The sequence below is a fragment of the Dermacentor variabilis genome, chromosome 4 (genome assembly GCF_050947875.1).
Source record: "Dermacentor variabilis isolate Ectoservices chromosome 4, ASM5094787v1, whole genome shotgun sequence".
In the NCBI taxonomy this organism is placed as follows: domain Eukaryota; kingdom Metazoa; phylum Arthropoda; class Arachnida; order Ixodida; family Ixodidae; genus Dermacentor; species Dermacentor variabilis.
Genome location: NC_134571.1, coordinates 4909492 through 4936999, shown reverse-complemented (window position 1 = coordinate 4936999; position 27508 = coordinate 4909492). Strand labels below are relative to the sequence as shown.

The following is a 27508-nucleotide window of genomic DNA, read 5'->3' as shown; positions in this document are numbered from 1 at the left end:
CGACCCTCCGTTTGAAATTTCGCGCCATAATGATGATGCGTGCTTACTGGGAGGTGCTGCCACCTCTTAGGACTTACAAGAAGCATTTGAAATTTGCGCTACCTTCTTGCAGAGATAAAAAGAACTGATTTCTAGCTTCAGCGCGTCGCGCAGACTGCGGCAACACCCCTTTTGCAGTTTCGCCGCGTGATAGCAACGGAGGTCCGCGAAACGTGATCTTTCTCTTTGTTGGCACTCTCTTGCAGGGGTTGGGGAAGTTGATTTCTATCTTGATTGGCGCTGCTCTAAGCTTGTTGATCATCGCTGCTCGCGAGGTATTCTCGCTCTCAGCAGCAACGCGCTTTCGTGAGTTTGGTTCCGCCACGTGATTGCAACGGAGGCACGCGAAACGTGATTTTTCTCTTTGTCGGCACTCGCTTGCAGGAGCAGCAGAAGTTGATTTCTATCTTGATTGGCACTGCTCTTAGCTTGTTTATCACCGCCGCTCACGAGGTATCCTCACTATCTGCGGCAACGCGCTTACGCGAGAGGGTGCCTCAGACCTCCGCCCGAGGCAGCCGCAAGCAGAGAATATGTCGTGTGTGCCAACACAACTCGTTGCTCCAAGAGGAGAACAGACAGGCGTTTTAGGTGTGCAGACTGCGATAAGGCACTGTGCGCAGACCCATGTTTCAAGGAGTACCACACTCTGAAATACTATTGAACATTTTGCAGTTCTGAGTGACGCCGACGCCAAAATACTGTTCCTAATTTTTTTTTTTTTTACTATTTATTCCCGACTTTATAATTCTGTAGATTCAAGATCGGCAATAAAGTAAGTTGACCACGTGGGAAAGTTTTTTCAAAATAATTTGACCCTCAAAGGGTTAATGCATTGCTTCTATGGGGACTTCGCTGGGACTGCGCTAATCCGTTGTAAAACCTGGGTCGTCGCAAAACCGGGGGACGTATAACCGGGGTTCCGCTGTATTAAGAAATTCACAAGGGGAAGGAAGAGTCAAATGCAAAGGTTAGCATTTATCATCCCTATGTCAACTTTCCCTGCCTCTGCAAGTAATTGAAGACGGCATGAAGGAGTCTGGCATATCATGCAGTCTGCTACTACTATTACAACTACTGTGGTGCATGCAAAGTGCAGCCTCAAATGGTCATGAAGTCATGCATAGGGCATGCCCAATGACACCACGTTAAGTTGCTCTAAAACTCATCATATGATCTCAATGTGCCAGTTTTCACAGAATGTGGATGATGTAAGCAACAGTGCCATGCAAGATGGTGCAATGTTTTGGTTTTCAGCTACAGATAAGTCAAAGCATGCCTGGAGTTTGAGGCAGAGCTTTAGAACTGACACAACTGTGAGAGTGATTACCATGTTCATAATCTACACCCATAAATGTACAATTGGGGTGTCAATGCACTACTGCAAAGTCACATAACAGTTTTAGGATATGAGATATGTATAGTAGCTAAAATGGATGTATATACCATTTTACAGCAAAGCTGTCTATGGCTAGGATCCCGGGGTTTCTTTGTGGCATAACGTTGACAGAAAGCTATCATCATCTATGGCTAATATCCCATATGCAATGGCTCATAACCCCGCAAGGCAGAGGCTACAAGCACTCAGCATAGTGAAACGGACAATACATACACGGAATCACGCACACAACATACAGAACAGCACACATTTCAATAAAGAAAATGCTCAAAAGAAGCATCCAAATCCCATAATTGATGATAAGGTGCTCCTGCACCTACATAAAATGCGAAGTACATAGCACTTCCCACATACGTTTCCCAGTAAAGATTACTGTTGTGCAAGCTGCCGTGGCAACGGCAGCTTCACTGTAGCGTACAATGCAGGGAGTAACGTAACTACACTTTTGTACGTAAAAGAAGAACCCACCTAGCGACTGATTTGTGTTTTGACAGTGCTATGGGAAGGCCAAGTATAGTGAGGGCTCTTGAAGAGCAGCGTGCATGCGAGGAGCAGTGAACTTCTATCTGGTCCACTCTTTGTGGGTGCACGAAGTAGCGGCACAAGCCAAGTCACAGGCCGTCAAACGTCTTAGGCTAATAATTAGGTAAAGTGCATGTGAATGTGACCACGTGAATAATTTCAACCTACGTCACAACACCCGTGTACTTAGATTTAGGTGCACGTTAAAGAACCCCAGGTGGTCCAAATTTCCTGTGTCCCCCATTACGGTGTGCTTCATAATCAGATAGTGGTTTAGGCAAGTAAAACCCCATAATTTAATTTTAATTTTTTTTAATGTCACAATGGGTAATCATTCTAGTTGTCATTTACAGCTTCACAGCGTGGATTGGACCCGTATTTTTTTTTTTTGAGACATTCTAAGAAAGCAATTGCACAGCATCTTGTGACGTTGTAATATCATTGCTGGTATAGTTTTGCTGAGCTCTCTATTAATGCATATTTCGTGTGCTACTGCATGCTACATTGAGTTGCTTGTTCAGGCAAGGTTTACAAACCAGAATGTGGACATTCACCATTTGCTGCAAAGAATGCCTTGCAGACTTCTGCAGAATAGGAGACGTTCCCAATGCCTTATTTTCCGCTGACATCAAGGCTGTTCTAATGGGTTTGCCGGATGACCTCCGAGACTTCCCAAACTTTTCTTGATGCAGCACATTATCTTCATGGGTCTGCCGCAGAGCTGACAGACTGTAGCCTCGGGCATTAAGCCATTCCTTCAGAGTTTCCCTGAAAGAAAGTAACCACACCTTCAAAAATCATTCATGACAGCGCAATTTGGCTCCTTCAGCTGGTGCACATCAAGAGGTGGTCATTAATTGCATGACAAACTGTATTGTTCCACTACCTAATTAACGAAGTTACCATTCTATGTATTCATTCTAGAACATGTGTTGAAATCGCGTAACTGAAGCTGGCAGTACTCAAGACATACACACTGACAAATCCTAAGACTAGCACTATTTTATTATATCCCTCCTCAAAACATGCTCTGAAATATACCTTTTGTCAGAAAAGTTACAGGACTAATTTCTATCAATTTTTTTATGACAAAGAGATTCAGTGAATGGATGTTATCCAGTTGATTTTAGTATGTGCTCAGAGTAGACATAGTCTCGAATGACTAGCAATCCACAGTTTGGCTTGTTTGCGCATTGGTAGTTGGTCATTACACGAGTGACCTGCTGGACATAAATTCTAAATAAAGTCAACATTAGGCAAGAAAAAACCCATATTGAGACATAAAACATAATTCAGCAAGTATATGGTGATGAAGCATGATTGCAAAGCCATGTATATGAATGGCGGCAAAATTTTCTAAAAGGCAGATATGTGATGCAAAATGATTCCAGAGTTGGCTACCTGTCAATGTCACAAACCGCAGCAAATGCGTAACCTGTGAATAATTATTGCACGAACACTGGCGTTACTGTGTGTAAAATATGAGAAAATCTGACGTTGAACGCATTGATTTAAGGAAAATGGAAACTAAATGCAGGTGTCGTTCTTCTAACAATGACGGACAAACAGGAAAAAAGACCGCAGTACAAGTGCAGCTTGTAATGAAGCAGACGTGCCTCGTGTTTTGGATGGCAGCTCTGAGACGATGACGACGACCCGTGCTGTGATTTGCGAGAGAGCTCAGGCTGTTCGCTGCTGCTCGGCTGCTGTCTATCTGCTGTTTCTAGTCTTAAATTAAACATCATTACATTTGGTGGAGATTGCTGGAATCCCTCAAGTCACTCCGGAGCTCCACACTCAAACGTTACTCCCCGACACCATGACTGATGTGACCTACGCACCGACTATACCCATGGTTGCTCCTGTCACTTGCGCCGGCGTTCTCCGTCAGCGCGACCTGGTCATCTTTTGCATCCGGAGAACATGACTTCGAAGACTGGCTGTTCTCCTATGAACGTGTAAGCACTCACAATAAGTGGGACGACCAGTCTAAACTGAATAACGTCACATTTTACCTTGCTGATGTCGCAAATCTCTGGTTTAAGAACCACGAATCTGACATTTCGAGTTGGTTCGCATTCAAGACACATTTCACCGAAGTGTTTGGCTGCCCTGCTGTCCGCAAGCTACGCGCTGAACAGCTCTACGCCAGCGAGCACAGCAACCGGGCAAGAGCTTCCCCAGCTATATTGAGGATGTCTTGGATCTCTGCAGCCGTGTTAATCCAACGATGGCGGAGGATGAGAAGATCAACCATATTCTGAAGGATACTGAGGACGACACGTTTCAAATGCTGTTGGCCAAGAGTCCAACCAACGTCGCCATACTCTTCAACCTGTGTCAGAGTTTCGACGAGTTGCGCCGCCAACATAACATCGCTCGCTAAAACGTCCCACAGGCTGACTCGGTCTTGGCCATTGCAGCTGCCGCTGGCCATACCGATCCTTCTGCTCTCGTCCTTCAGCTCAAGGATTTCATACATGAGGAAGTGGCCCGCCAGCTGTCGCTACTCCCTCACAGTCAGGAGCCTGCCCCAACACTGACTCTGGCCGTGCAACAAGCCATCCATGCCCAAATATCTGACGCACTTACCCCCGTTCGACCGCCAGCTCTTGTGACGGCGCCGCTCTCCTATGTTGACTACCTGCCGCTATTCGTGTCTCTGACGGCACCGCTCTCTTATGCCGACTACCTGTCGCGGGTCCCTCCTCTGCCGCTCAACTATGCTGCCGTTGTCGCACGGCCACCCCCACCGTCATATTCTGTCCCACCTCCAAAGCACTGGGTTCCCCCTGCTCCCATTCCACGACAGTCACCCCAGCCTCTTCGTCGAGCCGACACGTGGTGCACGCCAGACAACAGGCCTATTTGCTTTGCCTGTGGCATAGCTGGTCACGTTGTGTGCTTTTGTCGTCGTAACATGTCCTCACACCCTGACGCCTTTGACCAGTTTCCCTCCATGCCACAACATCCCGCCAACGTATGCTGCCAAGACTACGCTGACTCGCTGCTGAGACCCTTCGATCGCAACCGCCATTCAGACAGTCGCCGTTCTCCTTCTCCACGTCGACAGTAGCTGTCACCTATGCGTCGTCGGCCACCTACTGCCAAGGGAAACTGACTAGCGCAGTTCCGGAGGCAAGAACTGCAAGCTCATTGAACTTTCTAAGGCCTCAATTTTCATCACAGAATGTCATTGATGTCCATGTCGAGGGAGCATCCGCCCAAGCGCTTATCGATACCGGGGCTGCCGTTTCCGTCATCCACAAAAATCTTTGTCGCAAGCTAAAAAAAGTCACGACGTCTCCATCTGGCATGGCACTCTGCACTGCTAGCATGCAACGCATTCATCCTACAGCTGTATGCATAGCCTGTGTAGTCATCCAAGACATATTGTACATCATTAAGTTTTTGGTGTTGCCCTCCTGTTCTCATGATCTCATCCTCGGGTGGGACTGCCTGTCACATCATAATACCACAATCGATTGTTCTCGAGCGGAAGTGGCCCTTTCACCACTATGTGACTCCCCATTGGTCAACGCCGACCTCAGTGTTCGCAAGGTCTTTGTTGATGATGATACTGATCTACCTCCGGAGACGTCAGTGCTTGTGACCTTGTCGTGTGTAATGCCATGCCAGACTCAACTGTGGCGTTTATGCCACCTGACATACTTGCTCACCACAAGGACTTATTTCTCCCGTTCACCATCCTCACGGTTAGGTCTGAATCCGCTTTGATACCCATCTGTAATTCGCACCGGTATCCAGTGACCATACTGCGCGGTGAGACCTTAGGATTTGTGCAAGCTGTCACGTGTGTTGAAGACCTTGACATTCACGATGACGCCATCCGTTTACATCTGGACGCCATAACTTCCATCTCCTCAACACCGCCCTTAGCACTTTTGGACAACGCCATCGCCGTAGACCTTTTGCTGTCTCATTGAACGAAACTTCTTGCTCTACTGAACGACTTCATTTCTTCATTCGACTGCAACAAACCATCCTTGAGTTGCACGAAAAGTGTCTCTCATACTATCAACACCGGTTCCCATGCCCCCTTAAGACAGTGTGCGTATCACGTTTCCACAGAAGAGCGCCGATTTATCATGGGGCAAGTGGACGACATGCTGCAGCGCGACGCCATTCAGCCTTCTCAAAGCCCTTGGTCGTCACCTGTCGTTATAGTGAGTAAAAAAGATGGCACCATTCGGTTTTGTATAGATTATTGCCGCCTAAACAGGATCACAAGAAAAGACGTCTACCCACTGCCTCGGATCAACGATGCTCTTGACTGTCTGCAACATGCTGAATACTTCTCTTTAGATCTCTGCTCCGGCTATTGGCAGGTTCCCATGGCTGAGGCTGACTGCCCAATGATAGCTTTCATCACTCCCTCCCGATGGCCTGCACGAGTTTAACGTTACACCTTTCAGGCCCTGCAATGCTCCTGCTACTTTCGAGCGCATGATTGATACCATCCTTCCCGGACACAAGTGGAAGACTTGCTTATGTTACCTGGATGACATAGTTGTTTTCTCACAAGATTTTCCGACACATCTCACCCGTCTGCATGACATCCTGACCTGTCTCACTTCAGCTGGCCTACAGCTCAACCTCAAGAAGTGCCATTTCATTGCCCAAAAATTAACTGTTTTGGGTCACGTCTCGAAAGATGGCATCCTTCCTGATCCTGACAAGCTTCGCGCAGTCGCAGAGTTTCCGAAGCCCACATCTATCAAGGCCCTGTGAAGTTTCATAGGCCTGTGCTTTTATTTTCGACGCTTCGTGCGGAACTTCGCCTTTATTATCGCACCCTTGACGAAGCTGCTTACCGCAAGCAAAGGCATTTCTGCATGGTCATCAGCATGTGATGAAGCCTTTGACAAGTTACGCGAGTTGCTGACTTCCCCGCCTATTCTTCACCATTACGACCCAACTGCGCCGACAGAGGTTCACAGTGACGTCCGTGGTGTCGGCCTTGGTGCGGTCTTGGCCCCACGGAAAGCCACGAATGATGAATATGTCGTGGCTTATGCCAGCTGTACCCTTAAAAACGCTGAGATGAATTACTCCGTTACAGAGAAGGAATGCTTAGCCATCATTTGGGCATTGGCCAAGTTTCGTCCTTATCTCTACAGCCGTCCTTTCAGCATCATCACTGACCATCACGCCCTTTGTTGGCTCTCCTCCTTGAAAGACGCATCGGGCCGCCTCGGACGTTGGGCACTTCGCCTACAGGAATATGGCATTTGTGTCGTATACCACTCTGGTTAAAGCATTCCAATGCTGACGCGCTCTCCCGCTTGTTGATGACACTTGATGTGGCTTCTCTTTTCATTCCTTCTCCGACTTCATACATGTCACTACTGACCGCTATTGACATGCCCTCCGAGGAATCAAGGACCCATAACTCGCCCTGCTGCTCGACTACCTTGCCGCTCCATCGGTCATTCCTTCAACATGGACGTTAAGCCGTCAAGCAGACCACTTTTCAGTGCGAGACAGCATCCTCTACCGCGCAGCTATATGTCTGGCGGTCAGAAATGGCTTCTGGCTATCCCTCGTCACATGCGCCCCAATATGTGCGCATACTTCCATGCTCACCCTCAATGCCCCTCGGCCCTTATGCGGACCCCGGCATGCTGGCCGGGGTCCTAAAAACCTTCACAAGGCTGCGTCAACGATATTACTGGCGTCGAATGTATTGGTTTGTGCAATAGTACGCTCGATCATGCACCGCCTGCCAGCAAAGCAAAGCTCCCTCACTGCGCCCTACTGGCCCACTCCAGCTGCTACCGTGCCCTGCTTGACCGTTCGACCGTGTAGGCATCGACCTCTGTGGCCTGCTCCCATCCAGCGGATGTGGAAACCGCTGGATTATTGTTGGCGTCGATCACCTGATGTGCTACGCCGAGACCGCAGCTCTTCCCGCCGTTTATTCTTCGCAACTTTGTCCTTCGCGACGGTGCTCCTAGAGAACTACTCAGCGATAAGGGTTGTGTCTTCTTGTCAGAAGCGATACAATCCCTCCTTCACGAGTGCCGGACCATTCACCGGAAGTCGACCGCGTATCACCCCCAAACGAACGGTCTCACGGGGAGCTTCAACCGAACTTTAGGGAAAATATTTAATGGGCTAAGGGGCTTTAGAGAAAATATCTACTGGAACACGAATGTGTTTCTTCATTTATAGAACAGAGATATTGCTTTTCTCGGCAACGACACCCCTATATTGATGAAGATTGTTGTATAAAAAAAAGACAATTTATTAAACGGGCCCTGCACCACCCCTCGGGCTTGGTGAAATAACATAGACCGTCGGTAGCATATGCCGCTGTGAACACCTCAGCCAAGTTTTGCTGTCAAATGCGGTGCTTGCAAGTGGATCGCGAAGTCATCTTTCTGTTATGCTCTCTTTCAACAGGAGGCCCTGTCCTCACTCTCTTCTGGACGCTTTATTTTATCATCGGATGCTTTATTTTGTCATTCCCTTAGACGGCTGCTACTGGCTGATAGCTGACATAAAGATGCAGTCGGCTACATGGTGTAGATACCGCTGCAGCCGCAGGGTGCCGCCACAAGTACCCTGGCTAAGTGCACTGCGGCTCGCTGAGGACAACTGTGTTTGGCTTATGCTTAGTGCGTCGCAGGCACCAAAGGCAGAAGTTGTGGCCTCTACGTTAACATCCAAAATAAGATTTGAACTGCGCGCCATGGTAACATTTATAAGGCAGAGCGCTATGGGCACGCCCCACTGTGCCGTAGCTTTTGCAGTGCAAAGCATTGAAGGAAGAATGGGAGCACAGTGGAGGCCGTGTCTGATTGCTAATAACTCTGCTTCTGCTGAATGCATTAAAGTACTTTATGTGGCACAGTATTTGTGAAATAGCCACTTTTCACTTCTGATGCTTTTCTCTGCTTCGATAAAAAGTGGTTCAGGGCCCCTTTAACTTTAAGAAATGGATTTTCATTTCTTTAGCTCTTGAAAATCTCAAAAATTCCGGAAAGCTCAAATATCAAATTTACAATTCTATAACCCAGCAATAATAAACAATATCAAAATGCTATAAAAGTGCACCTAATAATATATCTAAAGCAGACAAAATTGTTATATTACACCTTGATTTGAAGTATACCACTAATTTGTGAATGGGACTTTGCAATGCCCTCGTATAGAATGGTTTCCACCTTTGCCAAGAAGAGATGTTTCAGAGAGAAGCAGCATATGTGTAGTTGTAGGGTAAACATAAGAAAAAAAAATGAAAGGATGGACCGCTCAGTCTTGCAACTTTAGATAACAAGACAGTTTCATGCCAGTGAACAGTAACAAACTGAAAAAATCAAAATGCTTATAATACAGATGTTTGCGAACTATGAATGCTCGATAGAGTACATGCGATGCATGCGTCAATTTAGGGAGAAATGGAAGACTGGCAAAGGGCCTGCTGGTGTAGGCGCTGAACCAGCAGCCGGCACCAGGGCAGAAAACCGGCCAGGTGCAACCCTTGTGCAAGCATACTAACAATTTTATGTCGTCTGTGAACTCATATGTCAAACTTGTCCACTTTAGATTCACCAACATATGCAGTTTACAGAAGTTCAATACTTGTTTTTGGTGCACAGATACAGATTTGTAAACTTCCCGTTTCTATTTATTTGAAACGTGCAATATTTGCGAAAAATTCAAGGTCCTAAATCAAAATTTTGCTTCCTAGAATTGCTCATATTTACCCCTCTCTCCCTGTCAAATATAATTCGAATTGGCTTCACAGTTGTCTCCTAAAAGCACTTCTGCGCTTTGCATGTGTTTGAACAGGGAGATAAGAGCTGGCCCCGAGCTAAAGTGTCTTATAGAAGGAAAAACAGTGATTAAATGCAGATTGTGATTTGGTATGAAACTAATGCTCACCTCCTCAGTAATTCATTTAAAAGGTGGATTGCACTATCTGCCACAGGTGGTACCAAATAAAACTTTTTGTTCAAGTAGATCTGTGCCTATTGCGATGGCTATTGGCTGGATTTATTCAGGTGCCATGACTAAGCATAGCTTCCGGGCAGTTAACAACTTTCTCAGCAATACAACTTTGCTAAATAAGAGTGATAACTGTCCATCATGTGCAATGAAGCAATTTTGTGTTGAAGAATGGCCGTCTGCTCAGTGTATTCCAAGGCAGTTTCCATTTTCCTGCGTGCTTGCATGCTCTGGTGCCTTTCACACGTGCAAGCACAACTGCTTGAAAGAAACGCAAATGCTTTGATCGAGTAGCCGTAGCACAACACACCCTTCCCCATGTTTGTAGGAATGTTTATTTGTGTTTATTTGTCCTCAGTACTTTTGTTGCTGAATGAGACATGACGAAAGATTTTGAATTTGGTGCGCTGACCACCATCTTTAGAGAAGTACCCATTTGCTTTACTCATAACAAGAAAAACTAAACTGACAGCTGCAACACAGTGAAATGAAAAGAAATAAGGAATTCTTGGTTGCAATTTTGTAGCGCTGCCTTTTCCGATGCCATTTCTATCATGCTTTTTGCGTGTTGTCAGTGGTCAGAGCGACGCTCTGCCCTTGTTATCAATGGGATCAGTCAACCATGAACGGTGGATGACGAGAGTGGCATTGAATCAAGCAGAAAGCATCACTACATCATCAATCGAGTGATTGATTATACGGCTCTTATTTCTTATAAGAGATTATCTGGTGGCAGAGAACAATACTACTTTGCTGCTGCGTCTGACATTGGGCAGTGCAGTGGATGGTGGCAACATGTGACCTTAAGGACCATTGTGACATTGCAAAAGCTCAGCATGCTGATGGATGGTGCATGACTTTGCCTCAGCCCCGTAGGAATGACCAAAAATGAGATAAAGGCTGCTTATTAACGGCAGCATTTGATTGCCAGTAAATCTGCTCATAGGAATCGCAGTGAAAAACATTTTGTACACAATGCACACCTTTTTCAAAGGTGCTTAGGGCCCTTTTAAAGAATGCCCGTTTAACAGCAGTGCGATTCTGTGGATATTACATTTGACAAGCGATACCTGAAGGCAGCAGTAATAGCACATCTGGCAATTTGCTGGAGAGCATGCCTTTCATTGCATGGATGCCCACAGAGCTGGGAAGCTACTAACGAAGCAGTTTTGAGGAACAATGTAATCCATGCAGCAGACAAGATATGAAATTACTCACTGCAATGTGCGGCTGCGAATGGGAGTTTTTGGTAGCCTTTTGGGTGTTGCACTCCGTCGTCCTGGCATAGTAAAAGACACAGACTTTTTAACATGAGATGTGGTGGTCCCCTTGCGCAGGCAGGACGAAGGTGGCTTCTTGGAGCAGCTACTTCGCCTCTTTGGTGACAGCGCAGGGCTTTCCAGTGTGAATGTGTCATTCAGCTCATCCTGAGCACTCACATCGTCAAGTGACATTTTGTCAGTACATGCTTTTGCTGTGGGACTCTCCGTCACTGACACAAGTGAAGAGTGTTGCTTAACATGAAAAGGCGTACCACCAGCAATCTTTCTGCCAAATTTGCCAATTGGAGAAACGCTGCCCCCTGAGGAACTTGAAAGACAGATGCTGTGTGCAGTGTGGTAAGGTGTGCTTCCACTAGATCTATCAGGTGATAAAGTTCTCTTGGTGTCATCTGGTACTGTATCACGTGAGTTTGGAGCAGACTTCCCGACCATCACTGAACACGGTGTTGAACAGGATGCAAGAAGACTAGTTCTTCTTTCAACTTTGGCCTGGCACGAGTGTGGTGATGACCATTGCTCCACACATGCACTATTTGCATTCAGGCACGGCGACAAAACAACTTTCGTCGTCTTTAAAGGTGTTTTGTTTGGAGTCTTGCCACTGCCTTCTGAGGCCCTCTTTCGAGGCTGCTCCCCCACAGAACAGCTTGTGTCACTTGCCAACAGTGACTGAGTGTGTGCGCGTGTTTTGGTAGAAAGCTTGCTTGTTGACCTTCTTCCGAATGATCGTCTAGACGTCTGAGCTTTCACCCCTGGGGACCTCCGGCCCAGTGATCTTTTTGCGGTGTGCACCTTTGTTTGAGTTGGGGCAGTTGACTTTCTCCCCAGTGGTCTCTGGGAAAGCTGGACTGTTGCTTGTGCAAGGGGAACCCTGAGAGGCTGCTTTGCTTTCTGAGGTTGCCGCTGTGATTTTGCAGGCATCCTGGTGCTCTTGTCGAGTTGAGGCATCTTGGGGACCGCGGCTGTTGTGGGCTCAGAAGCCAGAGCACACAAGTTGACTTTCTTGGATGCTGATGGCAATGGCATTGCACCTGTTCCGGAAGCTCTTTTAGATCCTGGCTTTACGATCATTTCTGCCTTCCCCGACTGCAGAGAAGCCTGAAACAGCACCATGCACACTTAGCATAAAATAGCCCTGAGAATAATCTATATTTACACATCACTTTCTAGATGCTCCTGGGAAAAAAATTCAGAGCCATTCCACTCTGTGAAGGAGAATGAACAGCGGAGCTGTATACACGGTGATAAATTTGTTGACTGAAAATAAAAGACACATACAACAATAAATTTCGTCTTTTTCATGATTTTTGTTGTTTTATTAAATTGCATCCTTAATGGATGGATGGATGCAAAACTTTAATGTTGCATACTCAATGCTTTCTTAATTTTTAACCTTCTTTTTGTTAGCTTTTTTGGACTTATTTGTTGACCAAGGTGACTATTGCTTCATTATTACTATAATATATGGCCAATGGCTCTGTGGCGACACGACCGATGACGCGTCGTGGGCACACTGATGTTTGTGTAACACTGAATACCAAACCTCTCCAAGAGAAATGTCACAAACCACTTTCCGTCTGGCTGAGACACGTTTATGTTGAAATCATCTACAATTACGATGGGAGTGGAGTTGGTAGGGGTGATCCAACCAAAGGTGCATACGCTTGGCGTTTGCACTACAACCTTTGTCCGTATTACGTGCCGCCCGCTGTCTTCCCGCACCGTCCCACTTCTGTTCACGACGGTGTTCTTCGTAGGCACGCTGTTCTTCTGCAGTCCTCACCGCACGCGGCCTACCCATTGCACAAGTGGAAGGGAACCGAGATAACGTTACGTGGCTTGCCTACAGAGCCCGTGACATTAAACTGCAATCTATACTTAACAGCGTCTATTCCGGTTTTACTTTCTTAATTACAATATTTTTTTATCAGAATATGTATTTGACACTTTTTGCAATTAAATGCAGCTGGGGCATACCCGGAGATATGCTATTGCTTTATGCTTCAGCTTCGTGGCCGCCATCTTTTTTGCCTACACACACAAACCGCCAGAACCTAGCATATAATAGTTCCCCTGTAATAATCTTTTCTTTGTTAATACCACGGACATCTCAATAAAACCAGTACAATAGAGCTCCGTTTAGAGCCCACAAATCTGCTCCTAAATTAGCTCAGTTGCTTAGCTGCGTAAGTGTTCTGAAAATTGCGCAAGTCAGGTTTGGGAGAATGCCCGAGCTTAATTGTGCAAGGCCAGAAATCTTGATGTGAGTTTTCAGCCAGCTTAGTTGCTATCTATCAGTTGAAAACATAACAGGACTGGATCTTCAAAGTTAAACTAAACAGCGAAGGTTGGGTATTACCTTTATTCCTGGATTTGATCTTCAAAGGCCAAACCCCATGAGAGCGATGCTGTGCACGATGAGCGACCAAACGGGCTTACAGATTGCTCGTTCTTGTTGCTCGATCACTTGGTTCTGGAAATCTAGAGTTTGTCACTCGTTGCCTGGAAGTGCTATGAGTGACTAGCCAATAGCGCGAAGCCGGAACTGGATGTACATCAGTCAAGTACTACCGCACGGAACGTAGAAACGAGTAAATTTTGATATGTACAAGGATAAGGACCTACTGACTACTAAGGGCTACTCAACAATAGACCATATTCACACTATCAATCAAGTGATAGAGAAATGTGCAGAATATAACCAACCCTTATATATAGCTTTCATTGATTACGAGAAAGCGTTTGATTCAGTCGAAACCTCAGCAGTCATGGAGGCATTACGGAATCAGGGTGTAGATGAGCCATATGTAAAAATACTGGAAGATATCTATAGCGGCTCCACAGCCACCGTAGTCCTCCATAAAGCAAGCAAAAAAATCCCAATAAAGAAAGGCGTCAGGCAGGGAGATACGATATCTCCAATGCTATTCACAGCGTGTTTACAGGAGGTATTCAGAGACCTGGATTGGGAAGAATTGGGGATAAAAGTTAATGGAGAATACCTTAGTAACTTGCGATTCGCTGATGATATTGCCTTGCTTAGTAACTCAGGGGACCAATTGCAATGCATGCTCACTGACCTGGAGAGGCAAAGCAGAAGAGTGGGTCTAAAAATTAATCTGCAGAAAACTAAAGTAATGCTTAACAGTCTCGGGAGAGAACAGCAATTTACAATAGGCCGCGAGGCACTGGAAGTCGTAAGGGAATACATCTACTTAGGGCAGGTAGTGACGGCGGATCCGGATCATGAGACGGAAATAATCAGAAGAATAAGAATGGGCTGGGGTGCGTTTGGCAGGCATTCCCAAATCATGAACAGCAGGTTGCCATTATCCCTCAAGAGAAAAGTATATAATAGGTGTGTCTTACCAGTACTCACCTACGGGGCAGAAACCTGGAGGCTTACTAAAAGGGTTCTACTCAAATTGAGGACGACACAACGAGCTATGGAAAGAAGAATGATAGGTGTAACGTTAAGGGATAAGAAAAGAGCAGATTGGGTGAGGGAACAAACGCGAGTTAATGACATCTTAGTTGAAATCAAGAAAAAGAAATGGGCATGGGCAGGACATGTAATGAGGAGGGAAGATAACCGATGGTCATTAAGGGTTACGGACTGGATCCCAAGGGAAGGGAAGCGTAGCAGGGGGCGGCAGAAAGTTAGGTGGGCGGATGAGATTAAGAAGTTTGCAGGGACGGCATGGCCACGATTAGTACATGACCGGGGCTGTTGGAGAAGTATGGGAGAGGCCTTTGCCCTGCAGTGGGCGTAACCAGGCTGATGATGATGATGATGATGAAGGACCTACTGCAAGACCTTCAGTTATTTTATGGTGCTCTTTACAGTAAAACGTATGAACTTAAATTAATAAAGCACGCGTCACACCAGTTTCAGCAGGTATTTGCAGCCCTCATACTGGCAATAACGGGGAGACGTCAATCAAAGTCATTGATCAAGTGTGGTATGACTTGTAGGCAACGAGCTAACACAACAGCCATCTCCACCGCGTCACTTGTTGCCGTCACGCGCAAGACCGCTTGCATGGGGTTTATACTTATAATCACAGATACTAAGCAGGGATATCAAAGACCTTCATTCCTCACCTTTGGTTTCTTTACAGATGTGTTTGATGTCTTTGTCAATGCTACTGTGAACTGATTGCCATTTCTTGCAGTGAGAGAGTGCCCTGACTTCAATGGCTTTCTTTGTGACATGGGATGCTTGCTTTCTCGAGGCCTGCTTTTGTTCTTGTTTGGACTCACTCTGAAAAGAACACACCAGTATTAGAGAAAAGAAATATGGCAGTTAAAAGTCAGACCAGCACTGACAGGTAATGAGCAAGATGCTTATTCAGAGGACCAGTTATAATGCAGTTGAACGCTGCTGGCAGTTAACAAATGTTGTACTGTATATAGTGCAAAACCTATGTGAGAACAATCTTGTAAGTTCTGAGCTCTCTGCATCCCACTTGTCAGGTTGTCTTCTGGGAGGAAGCTCAGCATGCAAAGCTATAATAGGTAGCATATGACTGACATTGGTAATAGTTTGCGAAACACGTACAAATAGCATCTACCTGTCCTTTCGTTTTTCCTCTTAATTTTTCCTATTTCTTGAAAGTGCTGGAAATGCATGACATGCTGGTACAACTAGCCCAGCTGTCCACTTTGTGTACAAATAACTTTTCAGTTCTCATGTACACAGCAATGCTTTATTTGGTACTGAAAATAGCAAGTGCAGTGATATAAGCAAGCCACATTTGGATTATAGTATACTTGAAGTGCAACATGTCGTGCATGAATGGCTCTCCAGCTTCTGTGCACACTGGAGCACTGTTTCAAGCTGCTAAGTCGGTGCTGATCATTAAACGCTGACGAGTTGCGTTCACAACTTCCGGCTTGCTAACACTGTCCTCATTGAGTGCATAAGGTTTCCACATTAACACTTTGCCCCTGAGCACGAGACTCAAGCTGAACTTACTAGATGCCAGGTAGTGAAAAACGACACAAAACACTGATTGGGAACTAAATAAGCAAGAATAAGGGGGTAAAAATGGCAGACTAATCATTTACGTGCCAGCATTCCTGTGATCTAGCTGTAAGCGCAGTGACGACCCAGAATGTCGTCACTTCCACGACGCGACCGCACACAGCCGTGCCACATCAAGCGCGGTCAAGCAGTTCGTAACAGGGCTAACCAGCGAGAAATGACAGGCGCTGCCGTAGGTTATACGTATGCGTCCATGTAACCAATATGGGATCAGGACCTCTTGATGAGAACCTGGTTAAGTATGAGGTATTGGCAGATATGGTTACTTCGACGATGCCGTAATTTCTGTTTTCACATGTAAAGCGCGGGGAATTATTTGAATATTAGGTATTACGATGTAACGTGCCGGAGGTACGCACGCCGAATATGCGAGGACTATTTAATTTAACCGTCGTATTGTGGCAATTTACCTTGAAGGGGTTTCGCTTTCCTTTGTATAAGATGGTCCAACTCCGGGCGTGCGCCGTAGCGCCTTTTCTCGCCTGTTAATGCGAAACAACGATCGTAAGTGTGCAAATTATGCATTCAAACGAGGCCGCCACTGTTAGTGTAGCTGATACTTACAGCTGGTTTGAGTATAACCGCCGCCGATCCCACGCCGACAGGGCTTTTTTAGATGACTCTAGTGGTGAAAAGCAAATGCAGGTGTGTAATTACGCACAGGTTGAGCGGAACTATCGTTTAACGCGACACCAAAAGTTACCGGAAACTTCCACTGATAACGTTCCATGGATCGGCGCAGTGTGGCCGCAAGGACTAGTAACAGTGGCCTCACATCAAGTGATCGAGACTAGAAGTTTGTTTTCCCACAGTTTATATTACAATAGCAGTGAGCACTACACATCCACTTAAAAAACGCGTCCTTTAAAGCCACTTCGGCCTTCGTAAATAGTCACAGCAAATAATAATAAAACCAAGACATACGCGTCGGATCCGGCATTGTTGAGGCCGCTAAAACAAACCTTGAATGATCTTGAATTACGTTTAGCCACCGGGCTCACCTGGTGGATCTTTTCGTTTCATGGCCGCAAACCAGTGCGGGTCAATCAGCAGCGAAAGGTAACCAAGCTGGAAAATAAAAAAAAAACGACCCTCGGCGTTCTCCAACGTTGGCGTGCTCGGCAAACGCGCGGCCTAGCGAAGCCGCCTTTCTCGGTTTGAAACGCGTCAAGACAATGGGCTGTTTTCATTGGCTACGCCTTCCGGCACTGCGATTGGCTGTAGCGTGCTTTCGCAGGCTTTCGCACAGGGAAAGGAGAGCAGACGAAATGCTCTCCGCAGAAGCTCTCTTGCAGGCGCGAAAGTTGGTGGTAGACCGTTAGACATGTATATCATGCGATTCGTCTGCGCGCTGGCGCTGTTTAAGGTCAACGTAATGTGCAGCCACGGGCTGTGCTACAGTTTTGAGAAATTACTGTGGGGTCTCAGGCACCCAATAGGCATTGTCCCTTTGCCCTCATATGAGCAGTATGTGCTTGTAGGGGAGCACAGAGGCATTATTATGCAAATGCCATTAAGGAGTTTCGCTAGTGAGAATATTCACGTGTTCTTGAACATAACAAGTAAGGTATTAACCTCGAATGCACCAGCAGATGAACGCGGGCTGCTGAGCTTCGTCCTCGACCCAGATTTTCCGCAAGAGAGAAGTGTCTACGTGTGCTACAGTGCCCCTTCGAAACAAGCCGGCATGGACCACGAAACAACCATCTCCAGATTTGCGATATCTGGCGACGTACGCAGCAATACGCTCAAGGTAAGCTTTGCGCTCGTCGATATTGTGCCATTGTGTTTCGTAATATATATGCGTAAAGCGTACATGGTAACTTTACGAACTTGGAAGTGCACCTTGTCTTATTGAGTGCGTCTTCCTTTTTTTACACATGTTATTAATTTTAGTGAGTATATTAATAGGTCGCTTACTTTTTTTGAAATTTTATAGGCATCAGACGCTGATTAAATGATGTACGAAAAGCTCAATAAGCGAATACATTAGTCGTGAGAATCCGTTTCAGATTACTTTCAGCACGTCTCCTTGGCGATAATTTAATGAACAAGCTATTGATGAGATATCGTCGTTGTACGACGTATGTAAATAAAAACAGAGAAGCGTGATCAGTCTTAATTGCGGCTGGCGATATTCAAGGCTGCGTAATTACTATGCTTGTATATGCATCTAAACCAACGCAGTCCCATTGAAAACAGTTCAGGACATCCAAACCATGTCCCAATGTCCATGCACCATTTCGGTTACAAATATGACATCGGCCGGATGTCCAATTTCGTATATATCCTACCACAGAGGTTTGAAGGATATCGCGGCCTTTTCCGGCATGCACGTGAATATTTGTCTTCCAATTGAGTTTCCTCATAACAGAATTATGCTTTTCGCATGTCCGAATTACAAACCGAAGCCTGCAGCTTGTGCGTACGTTGCTTTGCAGATATTCTGACGCAGATTACTTTGAAAACGTGAGTTAGTTCAATTAGCGCCACTTGCGCTTGGCGGACGGCCTGGAAGACTGACGCGCATGCTGCACGTACGTGAATGCGTGCGTATAACGTGTGCATAACTACGGCGGTTTCGAGCTCTGGCTGGGGGCGCTGTGCACGTGTCGTTACTTTATTGTCACCCACATCAGTTGAGGTTTCGTTTGGCTTGCCTCAACCATCTTCAGCTAAAATTTTATTGCTCATTGCATCATTGTTCTGCGGACGTGCACGGCATTTAATTCATAATTTTGCTTCATTTCTCCAAATCCTAATAATATGAGGACAAGCGCATTAAAAGCACCAGCGGCGGCTGCGTCATCCGTATTTTTTCACTTGAAAATTGTTTTAAATTTCCACTGTAAGCACCATGCACATATATACAATATATTTTGTGGGGATGCGTGCCCCTCGCGCGTCCCCTGATATGTTGTTTTCCCGCATAGCTCCCGTCTCCTGTAATCCGGCTTGATGGCGCAAGTATAGTGTACTAGAATAATACACTATAGGCGCAAGTGTGGCTCTGCTAACGCCACCTGGGGCGCGAAAAGGGGATCTTTGACTCGGGATCGGCAAGCGGCGCGGGGCGCGCGCGCGCGTTCCATGCTTCTGCGAAACCGTCTCGCGAAGCCTGGCCCGGAAAAGATGAACACGGTCATTCGAACGCGCCACCGTTCGCGTGACCGTACGCGCGAATGACCAGGCGTTGGTGTCCAGCATGGGGCGAACATATTCGCTCGCGGTCCGGTCGCGGTGAGTCGGACTTCCGCGATTTGTCGTAAATACATACACAGGACAAATTTTATTATATTTGTATAAGAGGAGGAGGTAGCCAATTAACAATTACTTTTAAAGGTATGGATAGCCTACGCCTAGAGAATCAATATGTTGCTGTAGGTTCACCTCGATTCGTATTGCTTTGCGTGCTTTCCTGATCCTGAAAAAAAAAAAGAACCTGCAGACTTCAGTGATGCCTTCGGCAGAGCAGCTTTTACCAACCGCGTGTGAAATGCACGTGAATTATGTGTCTCAGTATTGCTTCTTTTTCCAGTAAGCAATGCTAACGATTCATGAAAAAAGTGTCTTTTAATAATTTACAACATATATTCGGGATAGAAACATCATCACTTGCATGCAGAACTTGCATACAGGGTGTCCCAACTAACTATTATGCAGTAAGATTTAAAAAAAAGCAATTGCGTTACTCGAAGAAAACCTACAGCATATTGTTTCCAGTACAGTGGAGTAGCCGCTACAATTTTTTTGTTAGTGAGATTTAATTGGCTAACTGTAATTAATTATCTAACTCGAGACGTACTGTCATGGTTGCCAAAGTGTCAGCGAGGCACTTGTAGGCACAGTCAAGGGGCATCTAAGGACAAATTTTTTCCGACTGAAAAAATGAACCCTGCGAAATATGAAAAACACCACGTGACTGCGCTCCCAAACGCACCATAAGGCAGCGCCCTCGAACGGGCTCCCTCCGAGTTAGCCAGAACGAAATAAAGGAAATAAAGAAAAACATTGTGCATCTGCCGTTCCCCGGCAGAAGGCAACGTCAGTGCACAGATTTAAAGGTGCGTTTTGTTGTGTGCTATAGTCGCCATGTCTTTCTCTAATGAGCAGAAGGAAAACGCGATCCTTGCCCCATGGGAGCTGCAAATGGCACAAGAGGAAGGCCGCATATATATATATATATATATATATTTGTCATGGACGTATGGCGGTAGACCAAACGCACCGACAATCATCAGAAATTATGAAAACTTGAGACAAACCGGCAGCTTCCAGAAGCAACGGCGGATGACTCCATCTTTGAGTCGTAGCCTACGCACGGATGTTCTAGCATTTATGGCCTCAAACCCTCATGCTAGCGTGCAGGACGTGAACTCCCAGGTATCAATTTCCAAGTCATCGGTTTGGAGAATTCTAAATAACTCTGCCTTTCACCCGTACTATCTTAACCAGCGCCAATGCTTGGAAGACGTGCAGAATCGTCTCGATTTGTCGAATTGGGTCCCGACTTTTTGTCAGTCACCGGACTTTTTCAGCAACATCACGTGCACAGACGAGGCCAATTTTTGCAGAAACGGCCAGGTAAATTTGCATAACGCACATTATGGAGGGACTGTAATCCACACTGGGTAACGCGCATTCGGCACCAGTACCAGTGGTCGCTCTTTGCGTGGTTCAGAATTTACGCCGGTGCTATAATCAGTCCCATTGTCTTCGATCACACACTGACTGGACAGCGTGGACGAAATCCTTGAAGGAATGGTGGGTGACTTTCTCAGCGAAGTCCCACTGTCACGTCTTCCACTTCTGCGGTATCAGCGGGTTGGGTTGCCAGCACACAGCAGCAGCCGAGTACGAAAGTGACTGGATTCGACTTTTCATGCGCAATAGATTGGAAGGCACAGACCTGTAAATTGGCCGGCTAGGTCACCTGACCTCTCTCCACTCGGTTTCTTTCTTTCTTTTTTGGGGGGGGGGGTTATGTGAAAGATCGTGTTTACATGATAGAGACGATGACCTCAGATGGCAAGGTTAACGGATGTCTGCCGTATAATTCCAGCGTCGGTCATCAAAACGGCCACTGAAGATGTGGCATAAAGCGGACGCAGTACTGCGTAGCTGCAGAAGGATGCCTATTCGAACACACCCTCCAGGCAACAGCTGGTGTTCAACGGCGCTTATGAATTCATAGATAATAAGGGCACACTGAAATCTGATGTTTTTGTTTTTTCGTGCAGACATCTCGATTGCTGCTTCGGCTCATTTAGAAGTGGTGCATTTACTTTCTTGAACGCATCGGTTTCACCTTTTCTTTACACGTGGGTCGCTTGATCCAGTCTTTATTTCAGTCTTATTTTTTTTTTGTCACGAACCTGTTTTTGCAGCATGTATACACTTTCATGAAAATTAAAACCTTCACTTTAATTTGGCAGTGGTCCGAAGCAAGTTTCTGGTGGTGCGAGGAGAGCCAGTATTTTGAAACATTCTATCTTATTGCTTATTACATTGCTTTTCGTGTTTCGTGCGTGGTCAGATCGGCGCTCCGGCCGCGTTATCCAGGGGCTTTTGATGTCAGTGTGACGAAGTCGGCCTTGAGAGACGGATAGTAAGTGCGACGTAGAAATGAGAGGAAGGAATAGCTGCGAAGCCGCGAAAACCTGCTTTTGGTGCTCCTTCCGTATCATTATCAAGGTGATGCGCTGTCTCTTCGGGTTTGCGACAGGCAATGCAGTTGCTTTCAATCAGCCTATTTGAGGGCGTTTCTTTTTTATGATGTGGGTGGGAGCACATGCAGTCATGTGGTGTTTTTCATATTTTGTGGAGTTTCTTTACCAGTCGGAAAAAAAATTACGGAATTGTGCGTCGCTGAAAGCACCGCATTTAGATGTCAGTTCGGGGGGTGCCTAGAAATGCCTCATTGACACTTTGATAATCAGGTCCTCGTGAGTTGCGGTCGGACATGGCGTCCTCGGCGCATGCGCGGTCGCGCAGCCGTGTGCCGGTTCTAGCCGCAGCAACCGCGCCACCCCGGCGACTGCACCGCTGTTGCGTACTCCAGGGTAGCGTACCGCATAGAGTTTCCTACAAAGATTGCGTACCGTACTGCTGCCGAGAAGTAGCGACGCCTGCCTATCGAAGCTCGACCGACATTACTTATTGGGTAGCGTGGCGTTGTCGGCGGGCTGCAGGCATCCGGTAGACCATGGCGACCGAGCAAGGGCGAGACGATTTGCTAGTGCGAAACTTGCACTGTTTATTCAAAGGTAGTTGAAAGAGAATAAGAAGAGCATGAAGTATGAAGTATCTCGTAGGAAGTATATGACAAGTACATTTCGGAGCCCCTTAAATAGGCTCTTTACAAGTGTGGGCGGGATCTTGCTTCCGTCGATGACACGTGACAGGCACAGAGAGAGGGCCCCTCCTCCTGCATTACCGAGCACAGGGGGGGAGAAGTCGATCCTCTTTTCGACGAATCCGGGGAGAAGGTCAGGTGAATGACCTCTTCGGCGCCGTGGGGTCCGGCCAAGTAGAAGGTAGGGGGATGACTTATCGCCCGTGGCGCCCGACCAAGTAGAAGGTAGGGGGATGACGTATCGCCCGTGGTGTCCGACCAAGTAGAGGGTAGGGGGATGACGTATCGCCCGTGGTGTCCGACCAAGTAGAAGGTAGGGGGATGACGTATCGCCCGTGGTGTCCGACCAAGTAGAAGGTAGGGGGATGACGTATCGCCCGTGGTGTCCGACCAAGTAGAGGGTAGGGGGATGACGTATCGCCCGTGGTGTCCGACCAAGTAGAAGGTAGGGGGATGACGTATCGCCCGTGGTGTCCGACCAAGTAGAAGGTAGGGGGATGACGTATCACCCGTGGCGTCCGGCCATACCTAACAGCATCTCCGGCGGGGGAGGAAGATCCCGACGTGTAGGGGCCAGCAGCCGCTGTACGAGGGATCGGCGTCTCGGTATGAGAATTCCCCGTAGAGGTCACGAACCCTTAGTTCGTAGCAGGTAGATTCCTGGGAGTGGTCATCCGTCATCGTGGCGCTCTTGTGACTTTTCTCCCTGGTCCGGTCCGGTGAAATTGCAAGCAGGTCTCCGTCTCCTGCGTGGGCAAGCAACCACCCCAGAACAGTGCCGGATCCACAACCACAAAGCAGCGAGCACAAGGCCACTCTCCCCCAAGACACACCCGGCTTTTAACAAAAAAGAAAACCCGCTACACCTTTCCCATTCCCTACGCGCGTCCTCCCCCCCTCAACACTAAAAACAGCCATTTCTTGAAAGCGTTAGGACGTGGTTATTAAAATCAGCTCACAATCGGCTTCACTTCGGAAAAACATATGAATGCACGAAAAAAATGCCACGGAAACCCGGATGAGCATGAGGCTTTCGATACTCTAGGGGCAACGACTTAAACCGTCGGCATTGCCGTTAAGCTTACCCTTCTTGTAGCGATATAGCAAGCTAGCTTCTGCACCGCCCAAACTACACGAACCGCATGTTTCCAACCTATCGCAGTGGCGTACTTATCGCACGTATTGGTGCCACTGAACAGTCTGGCCATCTTCACAAGTACGTAATCACAAGCGTGCTAGCCTTGTGGTCACTATTCAGAACGCGTACTTGCGTCGTAGGCAAACTCTTCCTTACGCCTACTCCCGTTTCTTCCTTTAGTCCCTACAGGACACGTAGCCTAAACGAGCAACTAAACTTGCGTAACTTACGCACTCCGCAGAACCCTTAAAAATTTGCGTCTGCTAATAACTCGTTCTACGCACGCTCACTGAAGAAGTCAGAATACGGCTGCCCTCAACACACACGAGCAACCCAGTCACAATTCTGCTTCCTTCCGTCCACACAGGACACGCGCTAATGGAAATAAGAACGCTTCTCGGTGCAAATCATGCACTCACTGAAAACTTACGCGTTTAACCTTAGAACATAAAAACGCACGAAAAGAAGGTTAACTAAAACACACGCGCGTTACCATAGGCCTCTCAACGATAACCTTGACACTCAGGTTACTTGACCACAAAAATGAAAGCCTATCTACTTATTAATGAACACTTCGCGATACTACATGTTTACAAAAAACCGCGTCTTTCAAATCTCGAGCTGCTCTAACAAACACAAACAGAACTCATACCTTACATATTGAAAGAAACTCGAGTCTCACATCGTGAAAATTTCCAAATGTTCAAAAATAAAACAAAACATGTCACTTCCACTGAAGCTCCCTTGTCCTCCCGTTCCAAGCATTTACAACTGACTCATACTTTTGAGCCGTACTCGAGGGGGTCGCGGTCCGAAAGCTACTCTGGCTACCGAGGAACAACAAAAGGGCTGACTCACTAACAGCGCCCCCAAGACGTTACAGTCCCCTGCCAATTTGCGTTCTGGCGCCCCGCTTTCAGCATGACCTCGACTGACCGCGTCGCTACTCCCCACCTGGTCTCGTCTTGCCACCTTGCGCTTCTTTGTACTGCACGCTGAGCTTCGACAAGAACGACGGAACGACGAGGAATTTAACTGCCCCGTGCCCTTTGTCCGCGTCCGTGCAGAACATGCTTCTCGATCCCCTTTTGACCGGTGGCTCGAACGTGTTTGATGCGTCAACATCGTCCGTGACGACCGCACCTTTCTTTTCGCCGCGCCCTGCCTTTTCGCGCCTGTCGCCGTCTTTGGCTTCGCTACTTTAGCCACCGCATTCCGATCCTTACGGCGCTTCTTTCTGCGGCGCTTTCTTATGTCGCCTTCTGGCGCCTCGTGCTGGCCGTTACACATCTCATCGGCCCGGATCGGTCTCTTGCCCGCACAGTCTGAGTGATTATCATTTAAATCGACTCTATCTTTGCCTCGACTGGCGGACAGCTCAACCGACTCTGGCACAATGCAGCAGGCTTTACTCGAGTTATGCAACTCGCACTCTTGCGAACTGCCCTCTACTGCATTGCCCAGCTCACGCAGTGCATCGACAATAGCCCGTCGGTCTCGAGCGCTGTCTCACACGCACAGTCTGAATGATTCCTAATTAAATCATCCATCTCTAGGCTACCTAGACTGGCAGAGAGCCGCACCGATCCCTGAACCATGCAGTTGTTCTCTCGTGAGCTACGGAGCTCGCCATCCCGAGAACTACTCTCAACTGCATCGTCCAGCTGGCACCTCACTTCGGCACGCAGATCTGACTTGACATGGGTGCTCGCGTCTGTCAAGTCCGCAGTATTCTGTACCTCGCTAACGACCTCGCTACCATGAGATGCGACGCACACGCGGGGTAACTGTGCCAATTTTTTCGCAGCTGGCCTAGCTGTCTCTGCAGTCCTCTGTTGGCACAGCACCTCGTCGCTCTCACTCTGGCCTTTAAAGGCCTCTGTTGTCACTAAGGCATCGTTAGCAGCTAGCCCTTTCCGCTCGTGTATGAATGGGCCGCTAATCTCACAGGCAATACTTTTCTCGTCGGCTTTTGGCGAAAGTCTGCCAGATACATTTTCATTCTTTTGCTCTGTACTGCCTACAGAATTTTCAGACAGGCGTTGTCTTTGTTCCTTTAACTGCTGAAAATATTGTATCTGTTTTTTCAATGCCGCTACCGCTTTCTCGTGCTTTTGCCTACGTTTTTCTTTCGCCTCACGTGCAGCACGCTCGCGCTCCTCTTTTTCCTCTTTCTCTTTAATGCTCTCGAGGCATTCCGTCAGTTCCTCGTCGTCTGCACCGGTCGCTTCGGTCGCCTCAATGATCTCCGGCTTTCTCTTTGATTCGGCAATTTGGAGGCCCAACTCTTTGGCCAAGCTCAACAATTCCGGCTTCTTTAGTGCCTTCAAGTTCATGGCTGCCCTTAGTGCTGCTAAACCTTCACTCTATACAACCTTGACGTACTCAAACTTCCGTCAACGGTTTAAAGAAAAAATCACTGCAATGTACTTTCCAAAAAATATGTAAAAGCCAAGTGATATCTCAGTGAAGAAAAGCCGTGAACTCACCATATGCAGTCATGATCCAGACACCTTCCTTCCGAACATTGTCGCCAGGACGAAGAGGCTACGATCTCGTATTTGTCGTCCAAGTTGGGGTCTCCAGGATTCCGTATCCCAATCGCTGCCAGCCAGTTTGTTGAGTTTGGAGGCGATCCCACCGCTAGCAACCAGTTTGTTGCGTACTCCAGGGTAGCGTACCGTACTGCTGCCGAGATGTAGCGACTCCTGCCTATCGAAGCTCGACCGACATTACTTATTGGGTAGCGTGGCGTTGTCGGCGGGCTGCAGGCATCCGGTAGACCATGGCGACCGAGCAAGGGCGAGACGATTTGCTAGTGCGAAACTTGCACTGTTTATTCAAAGGTAGTTGAAAGAGAATAAGAAGAGCATGAAGTATGAAGTATCTCGTATGAAGTATATGACAAGTACATTTCGGAGCCCCTTAAATAGGCTCTCTACAAGTGTGGGCGGGATCTTGCTTCCGTCGATGACACGTGACAGGCACAGAGAGAGGGCCCCTCCTCCTGCATTACCGAGCACGGGGAGGAGAATTCGATCCTCTTTTCGACGAATCCGGGGAGAAGGTCGGGTGAATGACCTCTTCGGCGCCGTGGTGTCCGACCAAGTAGAAGGTAGGGGGATGACGTATCGCCCGTGGTGTCCGACCAAGTAGAAGGCAGGGGGATGACGTATCGCCCGTAACGTCCGGCCATACCTAACACCGCACAACGACAAGCGGGCGAAACTCTGAAATGGTCTTTTGAACTCTTGACGGGCCGAACATTGGTGTAGGTCTGGTTGTCTCCCTGTCATTCTCTGTACAGAGCGTCGCGTACATCTGTCTGCGCGTGAAGCTTGACCTGTGATGCTGTCTTGTTTTCCTTTCCTTTGCTCATCGTTTGTGTGAAAGATAAACATTTGTTTTTGCCTACTAGCATTTCTTGCACGTCCTTTCTCGTCCAAGGCGCACAAACTAGTGACGAACGTCCACAATCGTCAGATACGCCTACCTGTCTTACGCATATACCGACGTAGGCGGTTGCTTCTTGGGATGTAGCCAAGGCCATGGTAGATGGGATTAGTAATGCTGTATGTGTGAGTAGCCTCACTGAAATTATAAAGTCAAGTATGTCAAGGTACCTACGTTAAGTCACGGTCGAAATTACAGGGGCCCTTATTGTATATAATAAAGTCATCTGAGAGTGTCTGCGATAAAAATGTATAAGTTTAATAATCTTAGGACTTCTTAGCCTTCTGTTATATAGGCT

At 47.2% G+C, this 27508-nt stretch overlaps 2 protein-coding genes across 5 annotated transcripts in view; one reads left to right on the top strand and one right to left on the bottom strand.

Moving 5' to 3' along the window:
- Window positions 1-17422, bottom strand: part of LOC142578593 (uncharacterized) — a 66273-nt gene extending 48851 nt beyond the window's left edge. Inside the window, exons 1-6 of one of the 4 annotated variants that reach the window (XR_012827266.1) lie at window positions 17266-17422; window positions 16829-16886; window positions 16675-16746; window positions 15322-15481; window positions 11153-12315; window positions 2497-2728 (exon numbers count right to left, since the gene is read on the bottom strand). Coding sequence is in view for 3 of the 4 variants with exons in the window: in XM_075687986.1 (XP_075544101.1) it covers window positions 2497-2728; window positions 11153-12315; window positions 15322-15481; window positions 16675-16746; window positions 16829-16886; window positions 17266-17287 (1707 nt within the window). In the remaining variant the exon portion in view is untranslated. Of the gene's footprint in view, window positions 1-2496; window positions 2729-11152; window positions 12316-15321; window positions 15482-16674; window positions 16747-16828; window positions 16887-17188 lie in introns of all 4 variants that reach the window. The other 3 variants (XM_075687986.1, XM_075687988.1, XM_075687987.1) reach the window with 3 other exon arrangements.
- A 101-nt stretch (window positions 17423-17523) lies between these two features.
- LOC142577689 (HHIP-like protein 1) overlaps window positions 17524-27508 on the top strand; it is a 124624-nt gene continuing 114639 nt past the window's right edge. The window contains exon 1 of the mRNA XM_075687149.1: window positions 17524-18017. Coding sequence (XP_075543264.1) covers window positions 17589-18017 — 429 coding nt within the window. The 5' untranslated portion in view covers window positions 17524-17588. The remainder of the gene's footprint in view (window positions 18018-27508) is intronic.